Here is a 27,518-nt window from a genome sequence, read left to right as displayed (position 1 = left end):
ACACATTCAAAATAATTCCCCTGGCCCCTGCCACATTGTTTTATTAAGCTCTGTAAGAGGAAATAGATAACTTGGTCTGAAACCTCATTTGGTTGAAATCAGATATACCTCTGTCTTTTCCTTTTAAAGATGTAATCATTTTCAGAATATAAGGAGCATGCTCAGGTATTAAAACTTCACTACTGTTTGGGTGGCACATCTCAGGTTTGAGAGAATAGCAAACACGTATTATTTTTGCTTCTTTACTCGTGCTTACTAACTGTGTCTGTACCGTGTTTCTCATTTAGCCTTGCCAAACTGAAGCCTGAGAAGAGATGAACAACAAACCAGATTCAAAAATGTCATGAGCAGCACGTGTTACACAGTTGTTTTTTTTTTTTAAAACAAACAATAAATTTACTTTCAATGAATTTTGTTGACGAATTTTGTTTACGACATCAGCAGTTTTGATGGTTTGGTAATTTCCATATTAATCAATTTGGAACTTTTAAAATCATGATTTCAAGCTTGGGGGTTTAAATGACTGCTTCAAAAGGCAGAGACAAGTTTTTTCCTATATATTTTAAGTCCGCCCCTTAAAACCATATCTTAGTGGAAAACCATAGTCCTGGCTGCTGGCGTATTCAGAAATCATCAGCATACACCATTTGGATGTCAGAACCAGTGTTTCCAAGATTATTCAAAGTATCACCACTGGTTTGGTTTCCTGTGTAACATGGTGGCTTGGGAACACAGACAGGCAGAGAATGAACCGGATAGAGGCAATGAATTATGTGGGTTGCAGAGGTCACCCATCCAGGTTGAAAGGCAACAGAACACAGATCAGTGACCAAATGGTCCAGTCTAAAGGCATCTTTTTTGACCAAATTTATTCCCTCTATGCATTATAAAAAAATAGACAAAAAAAAAACAAGGTGTTGAGAAAATAAATTTCTGTGCTCTGGGATGGCTGAACCAGCAACTTCTCCCAGTGCATAAAAGTAGAGCTACTTTGGCAAATAGTAATCCCAAGGTCTGCTGAGACTGCAAGTCATGAAGTGCACCCTCTTTTATGGATATTTCTGGAAAGAGTCTGCCTGACCAAGTGTTCCAATTTCACATCCAAAGGCTAGTTACTGTAGGTGGAGCTCAGACTACTCTTACTGTGGGAGAACTTCCCTGCCTGGTAAGAAGCCGTGTAATTCACAATCCCTCCATTATTTGTGGCCCCTTGGGATTTCAAAGACTTTCTAGTTAGCTCTGTTTCCTGAGAATGTTAGTATCCTAATTAAGAATAAATGTGAAAAAGAAAACCATTTAATAAAGGGTCTTATGGAATTGGGCTGAGTGTGTGTGAGAAGGATTGAACTCCGATTGGACTAGGCTGTGGTTTGCAGTCCTACCCTCATCCCATTCCATTGTTGGGAAAATCCTCACCTCACCTGTATTCAAAGGAGATACACATGAATCTGCTCATTTGCCCATGTCAGAAATATCAGGACCTGGAGTTATTTATGACTTGGATTTAATTTCCATGTAGATTAATGTGGCCAGTTTCACATTGGTAAAATTGAATGGCATCCTATGCAATCTGCTGCAGATATCAGGAATGCAGCTAAAATAAGCATGTAGAAGTCTACGCCTCTCTAAATGAAACCAAAGGGCAGTACTTTGTAATGAAGAAAAAACTAAGTAAATTTTGCATAATTTCATTTGTCATCTTATTTGTTACCTGGACAAAGAATAGCTCTGTTTGATAAATGCCCATCCTGGGAGGTTTCCTTGGACTATGTTTTGAATTTGTAAATCCCAAGGGCTTAATGTATGCATCTTTTGATTTGAATCAAAACAGAGATCCCCCCACCTTTTTTCTAACACTGGAAAATAAGTGTCAGACTGACCTGATAGCAAAGACAAGTTCTGGGATAGCTGATATCATATTTTCAAGTATTCTTCTCTTCCTTGTTAGCACTTTTAAATAGAGACCCCCTGACATCTAGAGCGCAGAAGCTGACTGCAAAGGACGCCAGAGGAGGCACAGAGCATGACGGCTGCGCCTTTCTAAGACCTTTCCTGGCGTTCTTTAACGTTTCTTTTCCTCAGACCTGTTTCGTGAATATAGAAGGCAAGTGTCAAGGATGACACTTGCTTTATAGTCTCTGTAAAGCAAACCTTTTCGTAAAGGAAATTTTTGACAGTTCCGAGATGCTAAGTCAATTTCAATTCCAGATTGTGTAGAAATGGAATCTTTTTTATTTCCCTGCAATTGATGTGAAAATTGAAGGCTAGTGACTATTCAGTTTTTAATAACATAGGGTAAGTAAATACCATCACACCGATGAAAAATGTACTAGAAGACAGGCTTAGCTAGTGACATTCACCACGACATATAATGGAGATACTCTTTCTAAATGTTTTTATTTGTTACCATTAGAGGCCCTCTCTTTTTTACATTACATATGATGGATCAAATACACATTATTCTAAAATATATTTTTAGCAAGCCTCAAATTATTATATAAAGGTAATCATTTTACCCTTTCAGTCTTTTAAAGAATTCCCTGGGGGAGTGACCTCTGACATAATTGAATGTTGGGTGGTTTTCTTCCGACCTATGTTTAATAATAGCCAATTTAGAAACAAGAGAGTAAAATCAGATTAAATTTCAGATCACAGTGACATAACCATGTCTGCTGTTGACCTTTCCTCTTATATTTTGTTTTGTTTTATTTTTAATCCATGTTCTGAGCTAAAGCCAGGCCCCTGAAAGCCCTGCTGATCCTCTTCCCTGTTCCTACCTCAGCAAACCCTTCTTCACTCTCCTGCATCATCAGTGATTGCTCTTTGCTACTGGATCAACCACAGCATCCTAACCCTGCCATTATTTTCCCCATTATAAACACAAAAAAATTCCCCTTTCAATTATGATCTCATTTTCTTTCCTCCATTTCACAGCAATCCTTGGATGGCTTTCTGTTTGCTCTATTTTCTTATTCTCTCTTGAACTCCCTTCAGTGATTCCTTCATCCTGTCTCTGCTCCACAAAGCCTCCTCCTGTCCAGGTCTCTGATGGCCTCTGCATTGACAAATCTGTGTCTGTCCTTCTCCCTCCTCTCATCGACAGACATGCTCCTTACGTTGATCATTCTTCTTCTCTGGAATACCTCTGCTGGGAATTCCTTTCCTTCCCTGCCCACTCCGTTTGGGTCTTCCTGAGTTCATGTTCTGCTCAACCTTTAGTTCCTTCCTCCTCTTCTTTGCTCAATAGCACAATTTTGATAGGCTCAGGAAACAGAACCTTTGGGCTCTAAATACAGTCTAGGCAGATGACTCCCAAGTTCTCATCTCCTGCCTGTGCATCTTGAAGCTCTAGATCTCTGAAACTAGTCATCTTCTTGACATTCTCATGAATGTTGACCAGATAGTTGAAACATTATGCACACCCACATCAGTCCTGGATAGTCCCTGAGTTTTTCTCTTTCATCTTTCCTGCCTCAGATAATAGCAGACTTGCTTATTCAGTTGGTTAATTCCAAAACCTTAGAGTAATTCTTGACTGTTATTTTTTCCTTATACCATATATTTGATCTGTTAATGTACAAAAGCAAAACCCATTTGGTCTGTTTTCAACCACTGTCCTAGGATGTTTTACTCTCCACCCTGCTCACATGGTGACCACTAATGACCAACATTATCACCCAACAAGATCAGAAATGACAATGGACAACCCTCTAAATTAACTGGAAGAGGGGAAATGGAGAACCCCTAATACAGCAAGTAGGAATATTTTGGTGCAAGCCCCCAGCCTGTTCTCTTGCCAGTTTGGTCAGTAGCCCTTCAGTTGTCTCCCTGTTGCCACTGCCCCATCCCCCCCCCCACGCCCCCTGCTGTATTTTTAACACTGTAGCCAAAAGTCACAATGTGTCCCTCCTCTCTCCAACCCCCACTCCCCAAAGCTTCCAATTCAGTCAGACTAAAAGTGAAAACCTTAAGTCATCTGTTGAGAGCCACAGGATCCCCCTACTACACCCTTTCGGACCCCATTCCCACTACCCTCTAATTTGCTGCCTTTCTCTGGCAACAGTGGCCTCCTCTTCCCTGACCTGCCCAGTCCACTGGAGCCTTTGCCCTTGCTCACACCTCTACCTGGAGTATTCTTTTCTAAGATATCCATGGATTCACTGTCATTTTTTAACATCTTTATTCAAGTATCAGCTTATCAGGGGGATCAATCTAAAATTGCAAATTTGCACTCCTTGCCACCATTGTGTTCACACTTTGGGGCATTATTTTTCTCATTTACACTTAGTAAGAGATGATATGTCCACTTACCTGGTTTACTACTAAGTTGACAACTGCAGCAAGTGGTATCCCTTTTCTTTTTCCCAGCTCTATCCCTCGCAGACTGGTGCATAATCAGTACCCAGTAAATGCAGCAGATGCTGGTGGTTTGAACTTATTCATTGGCCTCTCTGGAATCTTAGAAAGTAGCTCTGCTCCTCTGACTGGGCCTCTTGGAAATGCCTGCAAATAACCCCACCTCAGAGTATCTGTCAACCCATGGTTTATGAAAGCCAGTGTAAATGTATCCCAGTCCTCATGGCCCTTAAAGTGCCAGGCCATGAATTCTACATCCTTAGCCTAGAAAAGGGTCGTCCTCAGACCAGGAGCATGACAAAACCTGGGAGCCTGGCAAAAAGCAGAATCAGGGCTGGGGTTGTAGCTCAGTGGTAAAGCACTTGCCTGGCACGTGTGAGGCCCTAGGTTTGATTCTCAGCACTTCATATAAGTAAATCAATAAAATAAAAGTCCATTGACAACCAAAAAAATTAAATAAGTGAAAGAATCACAGGCCCCACCCCAGACTTGCCGATTCAGTGCTAAGTAACATTGTCCTATGAGTGTTTTCCATGGACTCAAAATATCACGATCTAGGAGATGAGGTCAGCTGGGGTAAGATTCTGTCCCTAAAAGAAGTCAGCATGCTGCTCTTGCTCCTGTGTGAGTGAGTTGGTATAAGGCCTCCTCTGCTCTGAAGCCATAGGCATGGGCAGCTCACCTGCCACCTCTGCCTTACCAACAGGGGGCACTCGACAGCTTTCTCTTTCTCCTGCTGGCCTGGGATCCACAGTCTGCTGAGGCATGTGGGGCCAGCCCCCTCCTGCGGCTTGGAATCTTCTGACGCACTCCTAAATGAAGTGTGGATTGACAAGGTGATGACAACCTCAACTCCTTAGTTTCTCCTTCCATAACATTTATGATATTTATATTGTAACATACATTCTCTTTCTCTCATAACAGTTTTAGTCTTTATAAAAGAGAAACTTTACGTTCTCTATTTGTACACAGTAACAGGGATTTTGAAATGATCTGATTTAACCACTTACTGTATTCCAGCCTTCCAGTTAATTTTATAGCACTGTCCATTATCACTTTGTAGCCCACGCTTCTGATTTTGTTGGGTGACGTGGCGATCATAATGACTCCTAAGAAGAAAAAGCATTCCTCATGTAGCTTATTACAGCTCACAGTAATCATTCATTGCATGTTGATACCGGTACACACTGTGCTAAGAACATTATTTTTCATAACCCATTTAATCCCCATTACAATCCTTGAAAGTCCTATTTTTAGCCTTATTTTATGGATAAAGAATCTAAAACATTAAGGTCCAAAGAGTGAACTAATCTACCAAGGGCACCCCATAATTGAAAGGTAGAGCTACATTGAATTTGAATACTGGTCAAACTCTGGGGCTGGGTTCCTGAGCACTATGCAGAACCCACTGAGCCTTCTTGGTCCCTTCCCCCAAATCTACAGGAGCCAAGATTGTTATGAAAGTCACCAGGGGATGTGGCACTGCTGTTGTGCAAGCTGTGATAAAACAGATTCTTATTGTTACCTTAGACATGTGAAGTTAGTATTTTTTGTTCCTACTTTGATTCTGTAGCCTTCTCTTTCTGTGGTTCTTTCTCTCCCCCAAATTATTCTTACTCACTTACTTATTTATTTTTGCAGAACTGAGGTGGAACCCAGAGCATCATACATTCTACACAAGTGCTCTATCACTGAACTACACTCTAGCCCTTCTTCCAGATTATTGTTTTTTTGGTATCAGGGATTGAACTCAGGGACACTTAACCACTGATTTACATCTGTAGCCTTTTTTTTTTTGTATTTTAGAGACAGGGTCTCAGTGAGTTGCTTAGCCTTGCTAAATTGCTGAGGCTGGCTTTGAACTCGCCATCCTCCTGTCTCTGCTTCCCAAGCTGCTGGCATTACAGCTGTGTGCCATGGAGCCCAGTTCCAAATTATTCTTAAGGATTTTATTACTAGTTCACAAATTACCAATTGCCATATCCCTCCTCCCCTTAACTTACTGTACTACATATGATAGCAGAGGTCCTACTCCAGAATAATAATGATGATGATTAAAAAAAAAAAAAAGCTAGCTTCTCCTCCCACTCTTTCAAGGTGGCTTTATACAGTCCTATAACTGCTCTTTTCCTGTTTTCATATCTCACTTATCCTTTTCTTACTATATGTCTTCTTGAATCTAGATTTTGCACCACCACTGCTCTCTCTCTCTTATTTTTCCCTATTAAATAAGTGTGAGGTCACTTCCTCAGAATGTTTCTAGTCATGACCTGCTTGACAATTGCCTCGGAGGTTTCCAGCGTCTTCCCCTCCCACCTTTAACATGCCCTGGCAGTGCTGCCCAGACTCCAACACTGCCTGATCCTTGACCGCCCAGAAGTCACAGCTTTGCCCCTCAGCTGTTGGGCTGAGAGTCTCTTGCCTCAGATCTGTCTGGCATCCTCAAACCTAGCCTTTTTCAAGTTTTTGCTAACTGATTTGTGCAGGGGAAAGAACCTTTTAAGCAAATTCCTGCTTTTCCTCATTGATGTTCGCCATTAGGAAAGCATCCCAAGTTGAACTTTAGACTCCCTACAATTTCAAGTTTGTTTTCCTTCTTTCTTTAAGATTTTTATCTTAGTTTTGTATGTAGTGCTAAAAAAACATTTCTTTGAGAAAACGAAAATGATGATGTCTAATTTAGCTCACAGGTTGATTCTGGAAGACATTAAACTTTAGACCAAATGTGAACCGGTTCTTGGAGGGACTGGTGATTTTCCTTTGATACTCTCTCAAGAGCACAGCAGCACCAGCTGCCTGTTGTTGCTTGAAGCACAGTGGCAAAGCATTGATGATCATTTATGAGGAATATTCTGCTGCCACCTGAGCTGTCCTAGCCATAGCAGGGGAAAGGTGATTGCCCTTTAATAAAGGTGGCTTGAAGTGCCTCCCCATTCAGGTGTATATGTTTTCAAGTGAGCAGTAAATCTACTGATGGACAATCAAATTTCAGCCCTTGATGAGTGTCTTATTAAAGACTAACTTTTACTGCTCCTTTGCAAGTTGGCGGAGACAAGCTGCAGACGGGAAGTTGAGGCAGCCTTTAGCTTGTGGAGTGTTGTCTGATTCAGTCCATAACCCAGATACGTGCTTCTGGCAGGAAAGGCCCAGCTACCTGTTGCAGGGCTAAGTTTGGGCTTTTAGCACTGATTGCTTCTTAAGAGATCAGCTTCATTGTACATCCATTCCCTGCTTCTCTGTCCCACCCTGTCAGCTGTCGTGCTATGTGACTCTGAAATAAGTACAGCAGATAGATGCATCCACAGAACATTCTTCCTGCCTTTCACAAAAAAATTACCTGGCCAGTAAAATATATTCTGAGCATTTTACCACTCACCTGGCAAAAACTATTTGTAATGATGAGCAGGTAGATTTATTGTTGTTTTCTTTAAGCCTAGATTTAGAGTGTGTGTGTGATGTTTTTAGTAAGTGGGAAGTAAAACCTCTTTATACATTCAACAGATAACTACTAGTAGACCCACTGCATCCTGGGCACTGAGGTAGGGGTCAGGGATATAGTTAGAGGTGACAGGCACTGGTCTGTTGATAAGCATGCCCTGCTCCAGGGAGACTTGAGAAAGGTGGATGTGGAAATTCCTCTGAGAACTTACAGCAAGTGGACCTAGATCAGGCTAGAGAGACTGTTTCTTTCCAGAAAATGACTTTAAAATTGAGATCCCAAAGATGTTTTGAATTCTCTATCTGAAGGAAATATTGAAAGAAAGGAGTATTTTACATCAGTGAGATTCAAACTTTTTTAAAAAAAAATTATGCAGAGTAAGAAAAATGTTCTTACCTTGCAACCTAGTGAATGTGCAACACACACCACTAACTAAAAGAAAAATTTCACAAAATACTTGCTCTTCTGTACGTAAGGCACTATGTTGTATTTTGTTAACAGGCAGTGTAGTATAGTGGTTAAGAGCTTGCACTCTGAAGTTAGATTGCTTGAGTAAAATCCCAGCTATACGGTCACCCTTGAATCTTGGACACATTGATTAACCTCTTTGTGCTTTACTCATCTCAGTAGAATATGCATACCAACTACCTCTCAGAGTTATTTTGAACCTAGAATTAGCATAGAAAATCATTTTAGGACTGCTGCTGGTACTGAGCAAGCATTAGGTAGATACGACCTACTGTTGCTGTTGTTATTCTTTATTGATTTAAAAATGCTAGGTGAGTACAAACAAATCAACTTTTACAGCTTAGCATGTTCCACCAGACAATTTGAAAAAAAAAAATAGTTTGATGGTGGAAATCATCTAGTGACCTTGGAGAGGCAGAATGGCTTTTCATAAATAACCCAGGAATATATCCTAAGGACCATGGTTAAACATTCAAGAGAACGTCTTGATAAAATAATAAATCTGTAGAAAATTAAGAGATGCCCCTCACTGCACTGCATAGTGTGAACTGAAGGGCAGGAATCTGGTGAGGCTGGGAATTCTGTTAGGTAGCTGTTGCAGTTGTGGTCACACATGGCGGCCATAGGGACAGAGTGGAATTCAGGAGACTTGGTTGTTTAATTAAATGTAGGAAGAAAAACAAGGGAGAAGAACAGTAAGAAATCTCACAGTTTTGGCCTGACCAACTGGGTGGATAGTCACACACTGACTGAAAGACATTGGAGGATGATCAGTGTGAAACAAAGGTGACGGGGTGAGTCTTGTGGCTGTGATAGGTCTAAATGGAGTTTCCTGATGAGTAGATGAGAGACTCCAGACAGGTAAAGTGATTCTTGAAATCATAGCAGTATGCATGGAGGGGTCTGCCTGGGAAGTAGGGAGGAATAGCAGGTGAAGCCCATGAATATGAGGCCCCTACAAATATGGGGAGCAGTACAGGGCAGGGATTGGGACTGTGGAGGGAGGCAATGGTGACAGGAGGGGATCTGCAGAGAGAGGAGGAAAACCAGGAGTGTGGTCGTAACAGCCATTAGAACAAGGGTGCTGGGTTTTGTTTTTGTTTTTTACTAGAATGTGTAGTCAATAGTACTCCTGCTGAGAGCACAAAACCTGTTCCTGGCCTTGGCTGTGTGGGAGTGATTAGTCAGTGGTGCCACTGGGCCTGCTTTGAGCTGTTGCCCACTGCTGAGTAATAGTGTCAGTGTTTCTCTACGGTGCCAGTGTAGACAGTCTCTTATGCCTAGGTTTGTTCCGAGTTGAGAACATCTTACACTAGTTAATTAATTTAAGAAGTAAAGTTTTTTCCCCAACATTTCCTACACAAAATCAGGGCCAAATTTCTATAATGTTTGAGCAATAGAAATGACATTTTAAATGGCATATTAATTCCAATGCAGATTTTGACGAAGGATTGTAGAATTTAGGTTATAAAGAAATTATTTTAAGTAAACTATTACCAAAATACACCTTGTTAACAAAATAAATGTAATGACTTGTTTTGTTGACGGTGGATCATGTCTGTCTTTCAGGGGTGAGATAATTTATCCTCTTGTTTTGTTTTATTTTCTCTGTTATGTTGGCAGTTGTGCTATTGTCCAGCATGTGACCTTCCCTTCCCCAGTGGCAGGTATAAGTTAAGGGCCCTGATGTCATTAGACTCTAAATCAGCCACATTGTTCTGAACTTCCCTCACGTTTATACAACAAAAATATTTAGGTCAGATAAATAGTTTTCTTCATCCAAGTGTCAATATTAGATTTCTCTTTTTTGAAAACCATTTCTGAAAAAGTGTGCCATGATGGTGGCATAAGCCTGTAATCCCAGCAACTTGGAAGCCTGAGGCAGGAGAATTGCAAGTTCAAGGCCAGCCTCAGCAACTTAGTGAGACTCTTAGAAACTTAATGAGACCCTATCTCAAAATAAAAAATAAAAAGAGTTGGGGATTTGGGGATGTAGCTAAGTGGTAGAGCTCCCCTGGGTTCAATTCCCAGTACTAAAAAAAAAAAAAAAGAGGAAAATTGTGATAGTTAAGCACTATGTAATCGGAGTTCTAGGACTGGGAGTGTGGCTCAGTGGTAGAGCACTTACCTAGCATGCACAAGGCCCTGGGTTTGATCCTTGGTGCTGTGATACAATTTTGATTTCTTTTTTTTTCCAGTAGTAAAATATTATGAACTACTGCATTATTTTTGAAAAGTTAAAAAATGTAACTAACTATCTTGTTTGGTAATAGATAACATTGTAGTCTTTAAATGGGTTTCTACTAAGGTTTTAGATCTTTCTTCTCAATTTTAATAAACAAGTAGAAAACATACTATGTTTTTCTTATGAAACTCTTCTGAAAAGTTTCTACATTCTAATATAATTTTATCTATTCCGATGTTACTGTCTTATATTCTCAAAGTTCTTTTACTCATCAAGTAGACCCTGTCTATTTAGAATGACAGCTTGAACTCCTTTGAACATTATTTTTCTTGTGAGATGTAAGTTCTGTAAGTCACTAATGCAGAATTTTCATATCATTCCCATTTAGTATAGTCAGCAGCATTGGAAAAGGACATTTTCCTTTAGAACTATATTCCACCCTTATGTATCCATGCAGCTGATGGGGTGTCTAATTAGAGAGAAAACACTTATTAACAACCAAGATAATAGAAGGGTGGGCAGTGGTCTCTACTCATCAAATGGTGAGTACCCAAATAGCATCAGCAACAATGAGGAGAAAATGAAAATCACTTCTGACTCATGGCCTGTTGTCTTCAATACTGAGAGTGCTTGTCAGCTGGAAGGGCAGCGCTGGGCTGAATAGATGGGGTTTCACTGTGGTGGTTATTTTCAGTTGTTTCAATTAATTCCGCTCTTACACCCTTGGAAGGCTATTGGCTCTTCCCTGCCCTCTGTTTGCCACCCTGGGTTGACTTTTAGGGCAACATCTTGAGGAGAAAATTAGTTGCCAGGAACTATGGGACTGAGCCAGTGAGGTAGTGACCTGAAAATAGGATCATTTACAGAGATGCTCTAAAGAAACAGCTCTCTTTTACTGGGAGGCCGAATATGTGAAAAGAGACACTCCTCCTTGTCTCCTTATCTCCATGACTGTGTCTGTGAGCATTTCAGTTGTAGCACCAACAAGCAAAACTGCAACTTAAGCAGACTAGGATTTCTCTTATTTGGGATTGTTATCAGTGTTGCTACCTCCTTTTTATTCAACCACCATTAATATGTATTTCAATATTTGTTATTGTAGTAAAATACACTTAGCATAATATTTGTCATCTTAATCATTTTAAAATGTGTGTGTTCACATTGTTGTACTCTTTCATCTAGCAAAAGTGATACTCTGTACCCATAAAACTGACTCCCGTTTTCCCTCTTCTCCCATCCCTGGAGACCACCATTTTACTTTCTGTCTCTATGAATTTGACTACTCTAGCTGCCTCATGTAAGGGAAATCAAACAGTATTTATCTTTTTGTCACTGGTTGATTTCATTTAGTATGATATCTTATATTTAGCACATTAGAATGTCCTTTTAAGGTTGAAGAATAATCTGTGGTATGTATACACCACATTTTGTTTCTCAGTTCATCCATCTTTGGACACTAGGTTATTACAGATAATGCTGCTTTAACTATGAGTGTCTTAACACATTTCTGTCTTCAGTGTCACTTCATGGTTATAACTCTAGCCATCTTGCAGTATTCTCAGCAGGAAGGAGAAGGAATGGGGAAAAAAACAACAACAACCAAGTCAGCCTCATTCTGTAAATCCTTCTTATCAATTTCTGTGAACAAGAAATTTAAGAATAACAGTGATAATAAAATTGATACTATTTATTAAGTGCTTGTATATGCCAACATACAGTGATGTATAATTAATTCAATCCTCACAATACATCTGTAAGGATAGTTGCATTTGACCAAAGAGTAAATTGAGGCTGAAAGAGATTAAACAAGTGAGTCACAAAGCTGTTTTGTCATAGAGCTACCGAGAGGTGAGGTTAAGATGGGAACCCAGGATTCTGGCTAAATGAAGTCTGTGCTCTTGACAAATGTCTTCCATCTTTTGCTCCTGTTTCCAGTGGGGCCTGGAAAATGTCATTTTATCTCAACGAGATGTATCTTTTCGCCCAACCAAATCAAGGTTCTGATAGAAGGAGGAAGAGGAGATTAAATATTGGCTAGCACTATGAGAATCTGCTGTGGATCACCTACTGCTAAGAACGCTTCTCTTCACCTCATGGTTTCTAAAGCGTGGCTTCAGGCCTCTGAAGCCACAGCTACCTCATAGCTCCAGTTTGCCATCCACCCTTACTCCATTGTGTTAGCCAAAACTAACCACTGCTGGACAGTTCACTTTGGTTTAACCAAAGGCAGGGAGAAGACCACACATAGTGGCAGACATTATATCTATCACATAAATGGTCATGATCTACCAAATGTGGGGGGCCTGGAGTGGCTACCTGGAAATGGAGGCAGGATGGACATAAAAATACTATTGTTAGAGAATACTGTCCATTATTTATGGTTTCAAACATAAAAGCTTTTAATCATTGTTAGTACTTTTTAAAAATAGATAGTATTTTTATTATTATTTAGTAGTGCTATTTTTCACATATCAAGTAACCCATGTTTTTCTGATTTGGGGTGGCAGGGTCTTAATCATGGTATTTTGATTGTACTGTCTGACTTTGGTACCTTATGGATACGTCTCATAATATGTTCTTATTCCAGCATGCTAGATCATGTTTTGTGTTTCAATGTCAGATCTTGTCTTCTCAGATTTAGATGGTCATCTGCATTCAACTCTAACCATTTCAATACAAAGAGACTTCCTTTTAGTATTTGGTAGTAATCCTGAAATATATGCATCTTTTGGGGGTAAAAATCTATATGTCTACTACTGTCTCTTCACTCCTTTTATCTTATTCTTTGTAAATAATGAACATAATGTCTTAAATCTTAGCCAAGTCGCTCTCAGTTTCCAGAATTTTGCCCCCTATGGGTGTTTGTCAATGTCTAGTGACTTCTTTGGTTGTCATAAATAGGGAAGGGGTGCTATTGGAATCTAGTAGCTATGGATGCTGCTAATTTTTTTTTGATGTATAAGGCAGTCTGCCTTTGCATGGGATTATCTTGCCCCAAATTCCAGTAGTGCACATGTTGACAAACTCTACTGCTGCCCAATCTCAGCTGATATGGATAACTTGGAACTGAGTTGTGGATCTTCAGATGTTACCCCAATGCTTTGGTATTTTTATGTCTGATCATTTCACACATATTCATTAGCAGCATGAACTGACTATTATTTTGTGTTGAGAAACAGCATACCATGCATTCTGGTGGATGTTTAGAGGTCAAAATTTTATTTATCACTTTCAAAGTTATTTACAGTCTCGGTTGTTGTAGATCACTTAATGTTATTTGGCAGAGATTATTTTTAAAGTGTATTTATTAAGCATACAAATATGTTACTTCATGAACTCTTGATGTGAAAGTCAACATGAGGAACCTTAGTTGTATAAAAGGGTTGAGGTACATCTCAGAGGGAGAAGAGTATGTTAGAGTAGAGAGAATTAGGGACTTAGAATTTGCTACCCACCTTTCCCAGCCCTACCTACCACCTCTTAAACCTATCCACCACATCAGCCTCAATTATATAATTTTCACTTTTAATTTTAAGAACTCAATGAAAAACAATTTGTAAAATAGCCTTTTGAACTTTTAAGTTGCTGTCCGTCTGTTAGTTCCTATTACTTGGTCAGTTTGTATTGGTTTTTCTTCCCTTAGCTTATTCTTCCAACTATTTCTTATGTAGATATTCTGAGTCTCTTCACTACAAAAGGGTCATTTCCACCCTTGAGGGTTTATGTACTTACTGTCCTCAATGATATTAGGTTCACTAATACACCATGATAATTAAAATTAGTTAAGACCAGTTTTAAACCGTAGCCAGGAAAGCAACATAATGATACCCTGTAAAAGCAAATATAAGTGGGGAACACTGAACATTTAGACTGATATTAGTGGCACTGCCTCCAATTCCCGAATGATGTCTTGGATAACACTACATGCCTTCTCAGAGCACCTCTCTCTTGCTTGTGATTGCCAGCGAGTAGGCATAGCATGTGAGACCACACAGCATGCAAGGCAAATGTGACAGCTCTGAGAAGATGGGAATGACTTGGGATGAGAGGAATTCCAGGCCAGTGCACAAATCAACAAGTTCTATATTTGAACGCTTGTTAAACAATTTAGTCAAATAAGGAAGAAGGTGGTGGTTTGACATTTTGTTGAATTTCACATTCCCTTTCACAAGAGGGGCATGTTGGTGGGAGATGAGACAGTAAACACATCTCCTTGTTCTTACCCCTTGTTGTTCCATCCTTGGAACTATGCCAGGATTCTGGATCATAGTTCCCAGCTGGGTTCTTAACCCCAGTTGAGTCATTGATAAAAACCAGTATTGTGCATCCTGGTAAGGAGAAAGCACAGACCAGTACAGTGTAGAAACTTGCTTGGGGAAGAACTACTACTCTCATCAGGTGTCCCAAGACCAGGACATGCTGCAAGGACATGGGTTTCTCAGCCAAATATTCCCTTGCTCTTTTAAGAGGGAGGTGTGATTTGAGTAGACAGTGGGCATCTGCACCTGGGTTTGGGGACCTGTTCTTGCCAATTTGCCACAGCATTGGCCTTTGGGGCCTTGGAAAGCACTTCAGCTCCTGAAAGTAGAATCTGAATATGCAAATCAAGTTAACTATAAAAAACAAGAATCTTCACCTCTTAATTTACTCTGTAGAGAGCCTTCTCTAAGAAATGTGAATCAACAGAAATTGTTTCCTATAATCGACAGAAAAAAGTGCTGACTGACATCTTAACTTTATAGATAATGAGATCTTTGGGGAAGTTTTCATCTTTCGAAGTTTCCAGGAGCTATATGAAAAGTCTGAGACTTTTTTTTTCTGTAAAACTTCAATGGCTATTATATCTTTCTTTGTGACTTTCTCCTGCTCTATAAACATGTAAGAGTAAGAAGGCATTTGAAAGTGTTTCAGCTTCAACTAATACATCTTTTTGTATCAGCAGTTCAAACATGTAATTTGATTCACAGTGCCTATTTAACTGAGGGTGAATATTCCTAACTAGAAAATTTTAAAAAGATACTCTTACCTTGTGCATATATTTGTGTAGTGTCATGAGCCTTTTGAACCTGGAAACCAGTTTGAGTATCAGATAGACAGATGGCAATGGGAATTATTAGGATTATCTTTGTTACTAAATACTCCTTATTCTTTGTCCTACAGAAAAAGGTGTGTAGTAAAATATCATTCTACCTTTTATTATTATTATTATTTTATTTATTTTTTTTTTGCTTTCAAGTGCCCTTTTAAATGGATGTGTTTTTGTGACTTGGGTCTCATTAGCATTTCTTGTGGGGACTGCCTTCAGGGCAGGACCACTTACTAAATTGTTCTGATGTCTTAGGAGAAGGAAAACCATGGAAACCAGATGTAGGGTATGATTATTTGCCTCTGACCTGGCAAAGTGTTGGGTTTAACAAAAGAAGCTTAATAGAAATGCTCAAATTGACCCTTCTCATCACTTGTGCTGCTTGGAGCTCAATCAATCTCTCATTATTATCAGAGTTATTCGAGCAAAGGCAGCAGCGATAGTATTTTTCATAATCACTCCTTGAGCCAAATGTAATTTGCAATTTGTAGTATTGTATTATGAAACAATAATGCATTAAAATGAACAGAGCAAGAATTAGGAGCATGGTGGTAAAGAAAGGATCCAGAGAAGGAGTCGCATGAAAGGCACTCTCCAAATCATTTTAAGTGGACATGGCTGATTTCATTTCCAAATTAAGCATTTAAAAAAAAATCAGAATCATGTGTTGTTTTTGCTATGTGTAAGTACACATGAATGTATATGTGTATCTGTGTGTATGTATATATTGTAATAAAGTCAGTGTAGTTAGGGAAGAAAGAAAATATAATTTGCATGTTATTTGCATTTGGATGTTAGGGGTTATGGGGTTAGTGTGGTTTGATTACCTGTGTGGATATAATTTGGGAAAAATGGTAAGGTATGGCAAGCCTTATAAAAACCTGGTATAGAACAGTAATTAGTAATTGACCTCTTTTCACAAAGAGGGAATTTATTTGCCCCAGAAATCATGTCATGTGATCTGTAAACGGATACCTGAAAAGCTTCAACATCATAATTAAAGTACGCTTCTACTCATCTGCTCTCATTTTAGTAGGATGCTTCCAAGTATAGATTGCAAATATTATTTCAGTTATTTATGTATTTGTCTTGTGTTTGGAAAGATCACTGTGTGTGATCTCCCCCTTTTACGTTTTTCTGATTCTCTTGTTTCTTTCCTTCTTTTAGATATTTGGAATTTACAATGATTCTTATAAAGTCAAAGTTGATTCTGAATTTCCTTTGCCCTCTCTATTTTCAATTTCTCAATTATTGTTTTAATATTCCTTGTTCCATATACTTCTGGGAATTCTGAAGTGTCAGGTTATGAAGTATATCAGCACATGGTTGATTGGGGTAACAAAAGCTATGCCAGGGTAAGAGCATGCTTAAAGGGACATTTAATGGAACTCCTGAAAAGGATATGTTATCCATTAAAGGTACATTACACATCTAAGGCTTGGTTAAGTAGAAGATTTTTTTTTTTCTTTAAAAAAGAAAAAAAGTTATTTCTTTTTCCCTCCATGCCAAGCAACACAAATTTGGTTTATTTAATCTAATCAGTCTAGCAATGATGAAAACTACACAAATAATGATCCTCAAGTTTGTGAATTCCCTTTTAAAGAGAACCCCTGCTAAACTCTACCAGCTCAAAACTGCACCCTGTCTTACAAAAAGCACTATCAAGTTGTCATGTCCCCTTTTTCTCTGGCTCCCTTCTCATCATTGTTGATTACCAAGACTTTTTTTTTTTTTTTTTTTTTTTTGCCTAAATAGGAGCTTTCTGCTTTTCATAATCAGCCTCCTCTTCCCTGATTCATCCAGCGTTGCCACAATCTACCACTGAGCAAATCAGTGCGCTTTCATGCCAGCGATTTCTTAAAATGTCACTAAAATATGTAAGATCTTGCACAGGAAGGACATATTAGAAGTGACTTATTTTTCTCCTTTATTCCATTTGTAAAATGGAGACTGAAGTATTAAAAACTATGGCCAGAAACCAGGAGCACAGCATTACAAAAGACAAATGGCTGAAGGGTGCTCCTTGCTGTTTTACTCTCTGGGTGTGGGCAGTTTGATATGCTTCTGCCACAGCCTGACAGTATTTGCATATACCAGGACAAGTGATTTTAACATTTGGAGGATCCTTACATTTAGAGTTGGCAGTGTCTTGTGAATGGGTATGTGGGCAGCGTTATGGTCCTTTCTAATGATTAGGAGCAGTTCTTGACCTGGCCTTCAAATGCCTGGTATTTATAGACAAATTCCATTCAGGAGCAGTGTCCTCTTGACTGAAATGCTACAGGCAATGCAAAACTTATCACATTTATTTAAACAAAGATTTTATTAAACAACTGCTCTGAGCATAAAAGCATAGTGTGTCTTTGGTTCATAAGCTTCTTAGGTGAGTAGGTAGGGTAAAAATCGTAAGTCTGAATTCTGGCTTTGCTACTTAATTGTTCTGTGACCTAACAGATCATTAGATTCTCATGTGCTTCTTGACCCAGGCTTCCCCTGCTTGACAGGAGGATTACAACCTCTCCCTGTATTCTGATTGGTAATTAATGATATAAAGAACATAATAGGAGTTCAATCAATTTTAGTTATCTGTAATTAAGTAATCAAAAGAGCATTCATTAGTTACTCACTTATATGTCTTATGTAGGAATTGCACAAAGTAAGCTTCATAGATCTTGGAATTTCGTTTTCTTGTAGGAGTATTCAAGCTTAGATCCACCTGTGAGGAGACCTAAACTCTAGTCTGAGCTTGTATTATGACTGGGAAGCTCCTAGTACCTCTGTGACCTCAATTTCTTCTGTCAAATAATACATTGTTCTAGGAGACTAATTTCTGATTTCCAGAACCATTCAGTGCATATAGACAAGAATACAAGAGAATTTACAAAGATATATATGGCGAGATTTTTTTTTTCTTTAGAGAAAATTTAGAGCAGTTCATGATTGTGTTAGACTAGAGTGATAAGTTGAGGGACATTAAAACACCAAGAATGTGGGGAAAGATATTACTTGAATCAATTGAAGAAAGGTTTCTAGAGAAACTTGCGTCACAAACTGTTTAATTTTGAAAAGTATGGCTTAAAGGTCTACAGAGGAATGGTTTAACACTCATGCACTTGCTTTTCTTTTTGTGGTGCTGGGGATGGAACCCAGGGCTAGGCCAATGCTCTGCCACTGAGTTGCATCCCCAGCCCTTATGGTTTTACTTTGACTTGTGTGAACAATGTGTCTGGGCTCTTCAGAGAACTGGATTGGGACTCAGGAATGACATCCTGCAGGTTACTTAATTTGGCTGTAGTGGATCTTGGCTGTAGTGGATCTTGCTCACTGGGCAGCTGTTATCTCTCGAGGACCTTGAGGGCAAATGGAAGAATTATCACTGAAGGCAGCGGTCAGAGACAGGTTATGCAATGGCTATACAAACACATGCATCCACCAGAAATAACTAGAAGATTTCAGAAAGAGAAAATGAATTCTTGGAGAGAAAAGGTGATAGAATAAATCATGTGGTGATGCAGATACTTAGAAAAGACAGGCATAGGGGCTGGGGTTGTGGCTCAGTGGTAGAGCACTCGCCTAGCATGTGCGAGGCCCTGAGTTTGATTCTCAGCACCACATAAAAATAAATAAAATAAAGGTATTGCGTCCAACTACAACTAAAAAATAAATACATTTTTTTAAAAAAGACAGGCAAAATACAGGACAGAATATTGAGTTCCATGTCTCCATTAACTCCTCCAGTATGGGAGTCCAGCATTGGGGAGTACAAGTGGCTTTTGATAGCTGACACTGAATTCATATTCTATTCATTTTAAGTTCTCCTTCCCAGAGAAGCAGTGTCACTTAACTTACAGATTTCTTAGGGTAAATAGTCAGACAAGTAATGTAGTAAAGCCCACCTTGGACTTGAAGACCGTGATAATTAGCAGTGGGGAATACCAGATTTCAGTCACATCTCAGTAGGGATTTTTTTTTTTAAGGAAATCTTATTTTTAAAGTTATTCTTCAAATCCTCCAAGATCTGGTTCTAGATATCTTGTCCATCCATTTTTAAGCATGGCCAAAAATTTTTAAGACTTTCTTTTTACCACGTTATATTTTCGAATGTGGTATTTGGAAAAGCCCCTTCATTACAAAAACAATTATGATTTTTTTATTCCATTTATAGCAGGATACTAAGTGTCTTCATTCACTGCAATTTTTTTCTAGAGACCTCTAATTTTATGGGCAGTAAAAATATCACAATTTAAATGGTAAAATACGTCAGCAGTGTTTATACTGCAGAGAGAATTATGTTACTTTATTAAAAACCGAAATAATGGTTCAATAGCAATGAAACTCTTAACAGTGGTTAATTTTTCACGACTCAACCTCCCATGGTGGTTTTGTTTGTTCGCTGTTCCCACTGGTCAGAAGTGTGCTTCGTGCCTGTCATTTTTGACGGTGATGACACATGGCTGCTCTCACAGACAGAAATGAGTTCATCTATAATATGTCATAGTAAAACCCATTTAGCAGATTACTTTGAGATTACTTGAGCAGAATGTAAACGTTGCTGAATCCTTTATGAGGAAAGCCCAGTGTTTAAGAATTGTTAAAGTCCTGCTCTGAATGAGGCTCACCCACTGTCTTTCTGGGAAGGAGACTGCAATGTTACTTTGGCTTGTGTTTTTCTATGTGTTTTCCCCAGGGTGTCAACTCTAAAGCAAGTTCTCTCCTATCAACTTTTTTTGTTTTTGTTTTTCCAAGCTCTGTATTTCTCTTTCATTTCTCTGTTTTTAAAAAAGGCATTCTCCCATGTTAACAGGACTAGCAGATTCCCTGAGGCACTGGAGGAGGTGGCCACTCTACTTCTTAGCCTCACATCTGTTGGGTGGTAGCATTTTTCCCTGGGGGATATCTGTGTGGGTCCATCAGGGGGCAGTTAGTAAAACACTAATTCTCTGTTCAGAATGGGTTTGTTTCCTGGACCTACCATGAGCTCAGTATATTTCCAGGTCTGCTTTTCTATTAAAAAAAAAAAAAAAAAAAAGCTGACTTTCATTCATCCATGGCTTTTAAAAAGATATTAGTATCTAAGTAATTGATACTTTCCAAGCTGTTAAGCATCTTGCTATTGAATGCTTATCTTCTGAGGTTGATGACTGATTTCAGCTGGGAGGCTGACACTTTTCAGTGACCACCCTCTGCCTTTTCAGGAAGAATTAAACAACCATTGATTACAAAAGACAGTAAACTGGGCGCCATGGTGCACACCTACAATCCCAGCAACTCAGGATTGCAAGTTTGAGGCCAGCCTGAGCAATTTAGGGAGACCCTTTTGTAAAATAAAGTAAAAAGGGCTAGTAGCTCAGGGGTAAAGCACCCCTGGGGTTAATCCCCAGTCCCCAAACAAAACCAAAACCTGTCGAATATGCTGGCAATTAGAGTGAATGAGGGTACAGATAACTTTAATTTTTGTTTTTTGCACTCTAGAATGGTTAGTATATTTTTTTACTTATAGTCTTTATTTCATTCCATTAAGAAAATTAGAACTGAGGGATCCATTTTTGTTCCAATCATAAATGCTATGATTTTATGGTATGCCTTAAAGAAATCTCATAATTTATTAACTAAAGCAGGTATTAAGGGAAATTTCCAAATGTTAATCTATAAACATTTTATCAACACTTTTTTTTTTACTTTTTCATACATTAATGTTGAATCTGTAATATTAAAAAAACAGGAAATTATTCTATAATAGTTTGATTACAAATTTGCAAATAATGTACTAGTTATTCTCATTATTATGAGGTGATATAAGAAATTAATATTTTGCTACCAAACACAATAAGAAAAAAATGCATTCTTAAATGTAAATCAGGATTTTCCTCTTTTTTTTTCCTTCTGTTTGTTTGTATGTAAGATAAAAAGCTGAAAGGTAAGAGAATGAATTCATATACATGAGATTTGGTGAACAAACTGAGACTTCTTTCATAAAACAGGACCAAAAACATTTTTAAAAAAAAGTATTTTGATACGGTTAATTGAACTGAATGTTTGGACTGAAAATATCTAAGCTGTTTTAAAACATGCAAAAATGTGCTGTGGGTATATTTCAGTGGAAGAACACTTATATACCAATGCACGAGGCCCTGGATTCAACCCCCAAGCACTGCAAAAATAAATAAACAAGTACTGTTTTAAAAATGCAAAAATCAAGTCTGTCTCAATTTCCCCCCAGCATTACTAGCTCAACACATATGCATTATCTTCTTATAAAACTGTGCCTTTTGGCACAGATTGAATACTGTATCATTATGTGTTGTTGCATAGTATTTCTCAAATACGAAGCAGGGTTGAATTTATCTAATTTATAGTGTGAACCAGCACAGTGTTGTAAAAATAAAAAGAGTTAATATAGGCACATTGTATCATTTGAAGGACATTCATGAATGGGAAAATTAAATGGTTAAGATGATTTACCTTTGGAAATATATGATTATAAATAAATATATTAAAATTTAAACTTATACTTTTCTAGAAGTTAGAAATAAATATACTTTATACTTCCAAACTCTTCAGCATTGCAGAATTGAAAGGATAAAAACCGAATCCCATGGCTTTCCATGCCATGTACAGACTGATGTCACTCGAAGCAATTGGTCCAGTTCGGCACTCTCCCTTGAATCTTTGCTGTGACATCACCTGTGCCTCTGGGCCACCAAATCTTCTCTTTCTCAGGCCCCATATGTCTTACTGAATATTAACCCCCTTCTTCCAGTTCCTCGGTTAAACCTGGCATCATTGCTGACTTCCCTCCCCCTCACACCCGTGGCCTCCCCATCAGCAAATTCTGTTAGTGCTATTGTTGGAATATACCGAAGTCTCCTCCACTGTCACCTGACTTACAACCGTAGCCTCTTAATTCTTTTTCCCTCCTAACTATTCTTTTTTTACTTACAGTGTGTTCTTCCCACTGCTGCCAGTATCATTAATACGTCACCCGTGTCACTCCAGTATTTGGAAAGCCTCAGTGCCTTTTGGTCTCACCTCCTGTGTGGTCTTCAAAGTCCTGTGTGCTCTGGGCCTACTTCATTTCCTCTCATCTCTTTTTCTCTTCAGATTTCACTTTTTTTTTTTTTTAACATACATGACAATAGTGGAATGTATTAAACTCATTATTACCCATTTACAGCCACAAGTTTTCTTAACTCTGTATATAAAGTATGTTCATGCCAAATTATGCCATTGTACATGTACTCTTTTTTTGTATTATAATTGTTAATACACACGTATGCCACAATTTTTCATATCTCTGTTTGTCTATAAGGTATGTTGACACCAACTTCAAATCCTCTTACATATATTTTGTATAATGATGACCATCACATTCCTCCATCCTTGCTATTCCCCTTCCCCCTCCCTTTCCCTCCCACCCTTCTTCCCTGTCTGGAAATAATCTTCCTCCCATGCTCTCCCTCCCTACCCCACTTTGAGACTCCCCGCTTATATCAGAGAAAACTTTCGGCATTTGTTTTTTTTGGGGGGGATTGGCTAGCTTCACTTAGCATAATCTTCTCTAATGCCATCCATTTACCTGCAAATGCCATGATTTTGGGTAATATTCCATTGTGTATAAATGCCACATTTTTTTTTTTATTCATTCATCTATTGAAGGGCATCTAGGTTGGTTCCACAGTCTAGCTATTGTGAATTGTGCTGCTATGAACATTGATGTAGCTGTGTCCCTGTAGTACGCTCTTTTTAGATCTTTTGGGTATAGTCCGAGAAGGGGAATAGCTGGGTCAAATGGTGGTTCCATTTCCAGATTTCCAAGAAATCTCCATACTGCTTTCCAAATTGGCTGAACCACTTTGCAGTCCCACCAGCAATGTACAAGTGTACCCTTTTCCCCACATCCTCTCCAGCACTTGTTATTGTTTGACTTCATAATGGCTGCCATTCTTACTGGAGTGAGATGGTATCTTAGAGTGGTTTTAATTTGCATTTCTCTGATTGCTAGAGATGGTGAACATTTTTTTGTGTACTTGTTGATTGATTGTATATCCTCCTCTGAGAAGTGTCTGTTCAGGTCCTTGGCCCATTTGTTGATTGGGTAATTTGTTTTCTTGTTGTTTAATTTTTTGAGTTCTTTGTATATTCTGGAGATTAGAGCTCTATCTGAAGTGTGAGGGGTAAAAATTTGTTCCCAGGATATAGGCTCCCTATTTACCTCACTTATTATTTCTCTTGCTGAGAAAAAAACTTTTTAGTTTGAATATGTCCCATTTGTTGATTCTTGATTTTAACTCTTGTGCTATAGGTGTCCTATTAAGGAATTTGGAGCCCGACCCCATGAGATGGAGATTAGGGCCAACTTTTTCTTCTATCAGATGCAGAGTCTCTGGTCTGATTCCTAGCTCCTTGATCCATTTTGAGTTAACTTTTGTGCATGGTGAGAGAAAGGGATTCAATTTCATTTTGTTGCATATGGATTTCCGGTTCTCCCAGCACCATTTGTTGAAGATGCTATCCTTTCTCCATTGCATGCTTTTAGCACCTTTGTCTAATATAAGGTAGTTGTAATTTTGTGGATTCATCTCTGTGTCCTCTATTCTGTACCATTGGTCTACCAGCCTGTTTTGGTGCCAGTACCATGCTGTTTTTGTTACTATTGCTCTGTAGTATAGTTTAAAATCTGGTATCGCTATTTCACCTGTTTCACTCTTCCTGCTTAGAATTACTTTAGCTATTCTGGGTCTTTTATTTTTCCAGATGAATTTCATGATTGCTTTTTCTATTTCTGCGAGGAATGCCGTTGGGATTTTGATTGGCATAGCATTAAACCTATAGTGTACTTTTGGTAATATGGCCATTTTAATGATATTAGTTCTGCCTATCCATGAACAGGGTATATCTTTCTATCTTCTAAGGTCTTCTTCTATTTCTCTGGAGTTAATTCCTCAAAAAAAGAAAAAAAACAACAAATAAATGATCTCACAGTTCATCTCAAAGCCCTAGAAAAAGAAGAGCAAAACAACAGCAAAGGTAGTAGAAGGCAAGAAATAACTAAAATCAGAGCTGAAATTAATGAAATTGAAACAAAAGAAACAATTGAAAAAATTGACAAAACTAAAAGTTGGTTCTTTGAAAAAATAAATAAGAGCGACAGACCCTTAGCCATGCTAAGGAAGAGAAGAAGAGAGAGAACTCAAATTACTAACATACGGGATGAAAAAGACAATATCACAACAGACACTACAGAAATACAAAAGATAATTAGAAATTATTTTGAAACCCTATATTCCAATAAAATAGAAGATAGTGAAGACATCGATAAATTTCTTAAGTCTTATGATCTGCCCAGATTGAGTCAGGAGGATATACATAACTTAAACAGACCAATATCATTTGAGGAAATAGAAGAAGCCATCAAAAGACTACCAACCAAGAAAAGCCCAGAACCGGATGGATATACAGCAGAGTTTTACGAAACCTTTAAAGAAGAACTAATACCAATACTTTTCAAGCTATTTCAGGAAATAGAAAAAGAGGGAGTACTTCCAAATTCATTCCACGAGGCCAACTTTTTTTTGTCAAATGAATGAAAATTGTGTTTTAGTTGTTGGCTTCTACTGAGATGTGTTTTTTTTTTATGTTTGTTTGCTCATTATTCCTCAATTATTTATGAATGAATGAATGTTACTCATTCATTTTATAAAGCCCATCATTTTGCTTAACTCTGAGGCATTATTGATATATGGATAAAAAACAAAGTCTTTTATTTTTTAATGCTGTGGATTTATTAGTTTTAAAAGCACAGCATATATTTTATCCCTTGTGAGTAGTGGTTACATTTTAAACTTAAGTTCTTGGGGATATTTTTTTCTTTCTTCTTTTCTTTTTTTGCGATTAATGATTTCCTAGTTTCCAAACAAAATTAAATAAATGTTAATGATAGGTTTGCTTTATAGAGTTAATTTGATGCCTGTTTTCTTTCTTTCTAATAGTATAGTATTCAATTTAAAAGGAATAGTGGTGGGAGTATTTTAACTTTCTTTTTTTTTTTAGCATTTTAAGAGTGTTTCCCTCTTTGTTTATAAACCTCTTTGCAAACATAGTGGAGCCTTAATTACCATGTAAGTTACTCTCATGGATACTTCATATGTAATGAAGTATTTAAACTCAGATTGATATTGATAAGAAAATGACGTATACCATTAACCAAGTTGTTAATTGAAATATTTTTTTTCTTCTTTATCTCAACTTTTGGTGCATCCCTTTCTTCTTTTATGATATTTAATATCTCCATAAGTTAGATTCCTGGTTCCTTCTTAGATAGAAATATGCAATATATTTTATTTATAAATGCTTAGTTGCATAATTCTAAAAGTTTTCTGGTTTGAAATATCAGGTGGCCTATAGCTCTCTACAGATGACTAGGACTTTTAGGACATAGAGAACGTGCATCACAGGCTGAGTGATCTCTTATAGGGAAAAATGACAGCAGGAAAAAGAATTGATATCAAGCTTCAGGTTTCTGGGAACTTTGCATGCCAGAATAGAATAATGTTAGTGTTTGCTTAAGGAGCCTTGAGGTCAGCATCCATCCGTAGCAGTTTGTGAGCCATTTTTCAATCATGTGTTTGTTCCTTATATTTGTTTTTGATCAAATCTAGATTTCCAAGTCAAAGATGCCACATTCAGCAATCGCTTTTCATCAGACTTAGGAGAGCATTTGATGAGAATGCCTGAAAGCTTTCAATTTAATAAGCTCAAAGTATTATAGCAGTGTACATTATCCTTTCTGCTTTAAACCTTGCAAACATGGCCTTGTTTGTCAGTTTCTAAACTGTGATGAATGTTTCCAATAAACCAGGCTGAGAAAATAAAGAGGAATAGTTGTTTATGGAAAGATTATTAAATAGATGATTGTGGATTATCATTCTTTATTCCTGAGAGAAATTAATAAGCTCACAATCTTTAGGACAGTGGATAGAATTCCAGGGCAGATCTTTTCTTCTTCTGCCATCTGAGGTACTCAAGCACTTGGTTCTCTAGGGATAGTGTTTGTTGCATAAGGAAAAACTGCATGTCTTATTGCTCATTTTTGGTTTTGTTTTGCCAAAAACAATAAGGATACTGAGGCCATTTCCCAATAGTGCTTTCTCTGGAATGTTCTACCTGAAAAAGAGTAAGATATTCTGACTGAAAATTATTAATACTGATGGCAAGGGACATTTTTGGCCATCATTTTGAAGAAGGGGCTGTTTCTCTAAATATGTGTCTTTATTACAAAGGAAAGAAAACTCATTTTGTATATATTGACAAGTTAGAATTTTTTGTTACCAACAGGTTTGGCAAACATCGGAAAGATGACAAGATTGAGAAAACGGGTAAAATAAAAATACAGGACTCCTTTACGTCAGAAGAGGAGAGAATACGAATGAAGCAGGAACAGGAGAGGTAGACTTCAGTTATTTTGTTTAACGTCATTAGAAAGAGGTTCTGTTTCTTTCTTTCTGCTTTCTTTTTATAATGTTAATATTTTGCATTTAATTTTATTTTCTGTGTCAACCTAAATACTGATGGTTACGAGGTGACTATATTGTAATGAAAGTTTTATTGTTGTTTTTTAAAGAGAGAGAAAGAAAACCTTATTTGAGCCAAAGTGTATGTCAGTGGTTTTAGTTCAGAACTTTTACATAGGAGGTAGGAGAATAAATTAATACTGAATTTATAATTACTTTAAATATACAAAAAATTGTTTAAAATCCTGCCTCAACCAACTATGCATATGCATTATATGAAAGTAATGCTTAAGAAATACTCACTTGAAAATAATTTGAATTTTTATATCTCCTTTTGAATCTCTTACTTCATAATAAGAATTCAGAGCTGTTAGTTTTTCACAATTTTTTTTTCTTTCCAGTGTGACATTTGTTTCCTAATTCTTTTATTTCACTATCTTCACATTTTGTGCTATTTTTCCACTTACGTTTTCT

General features: G+C 37.8%; 1 protein-coding gene across 24 annotated transcripts in view; it reads left to right on the top strand.

The window, feature by feature from the left end:
- Positions 1–27,518, top strand: part of Pard3 (par-3 family cell polarity regulator) — a 667,456-nt gene that overhangs the window by 470,194 nt on the left and 169,744 nt on the right. For 17 of the 24 annotated variants that reach the window (XM_046448315.2, XM_046448314.2, XM_046448317.2 and 14 more), the window contains one exon: positions 26,869–26,979. The exons of 5 other annotated variants lie outside the window; for them this stretch is intronic. In XM_046448315.2, coding sequence (XP_046304271.1) covers positions 26,869–26,979 — 111 coding nt within the window. Of the gene's footprint in view, positions 1–287; positions 871–26,868; positions 26,980–27,518 lie in introns of those variants that run through there. 2 more of the 24 variants (XM_046448328.2, XM_046448327.2) reach the window with 1 other exon arrangement.

The sequence above is a fragment of the Marmota monax genome, unplaced genomic scaffold (assembly GCF_021218885.2).
Source record: "Marmota monax isolate L192 unplaced genomic scaffold, Marmota_monax_Labrador192_F-V1.1 WCK01_AAM20220418_F8-fsc00066, whole genome shotgun sequence".
Lineage (NCBI taxonomy): Eukaryota > Metazoa > Chordata > Mammalia > Rodentia > Sciuridae > Marmota > Marmota monax.
The sequence above is the reverse complement of the archived record's forward strand: the minus strand, read 5'-3'. Positions and strand labels throughout refer to the sequence as shown.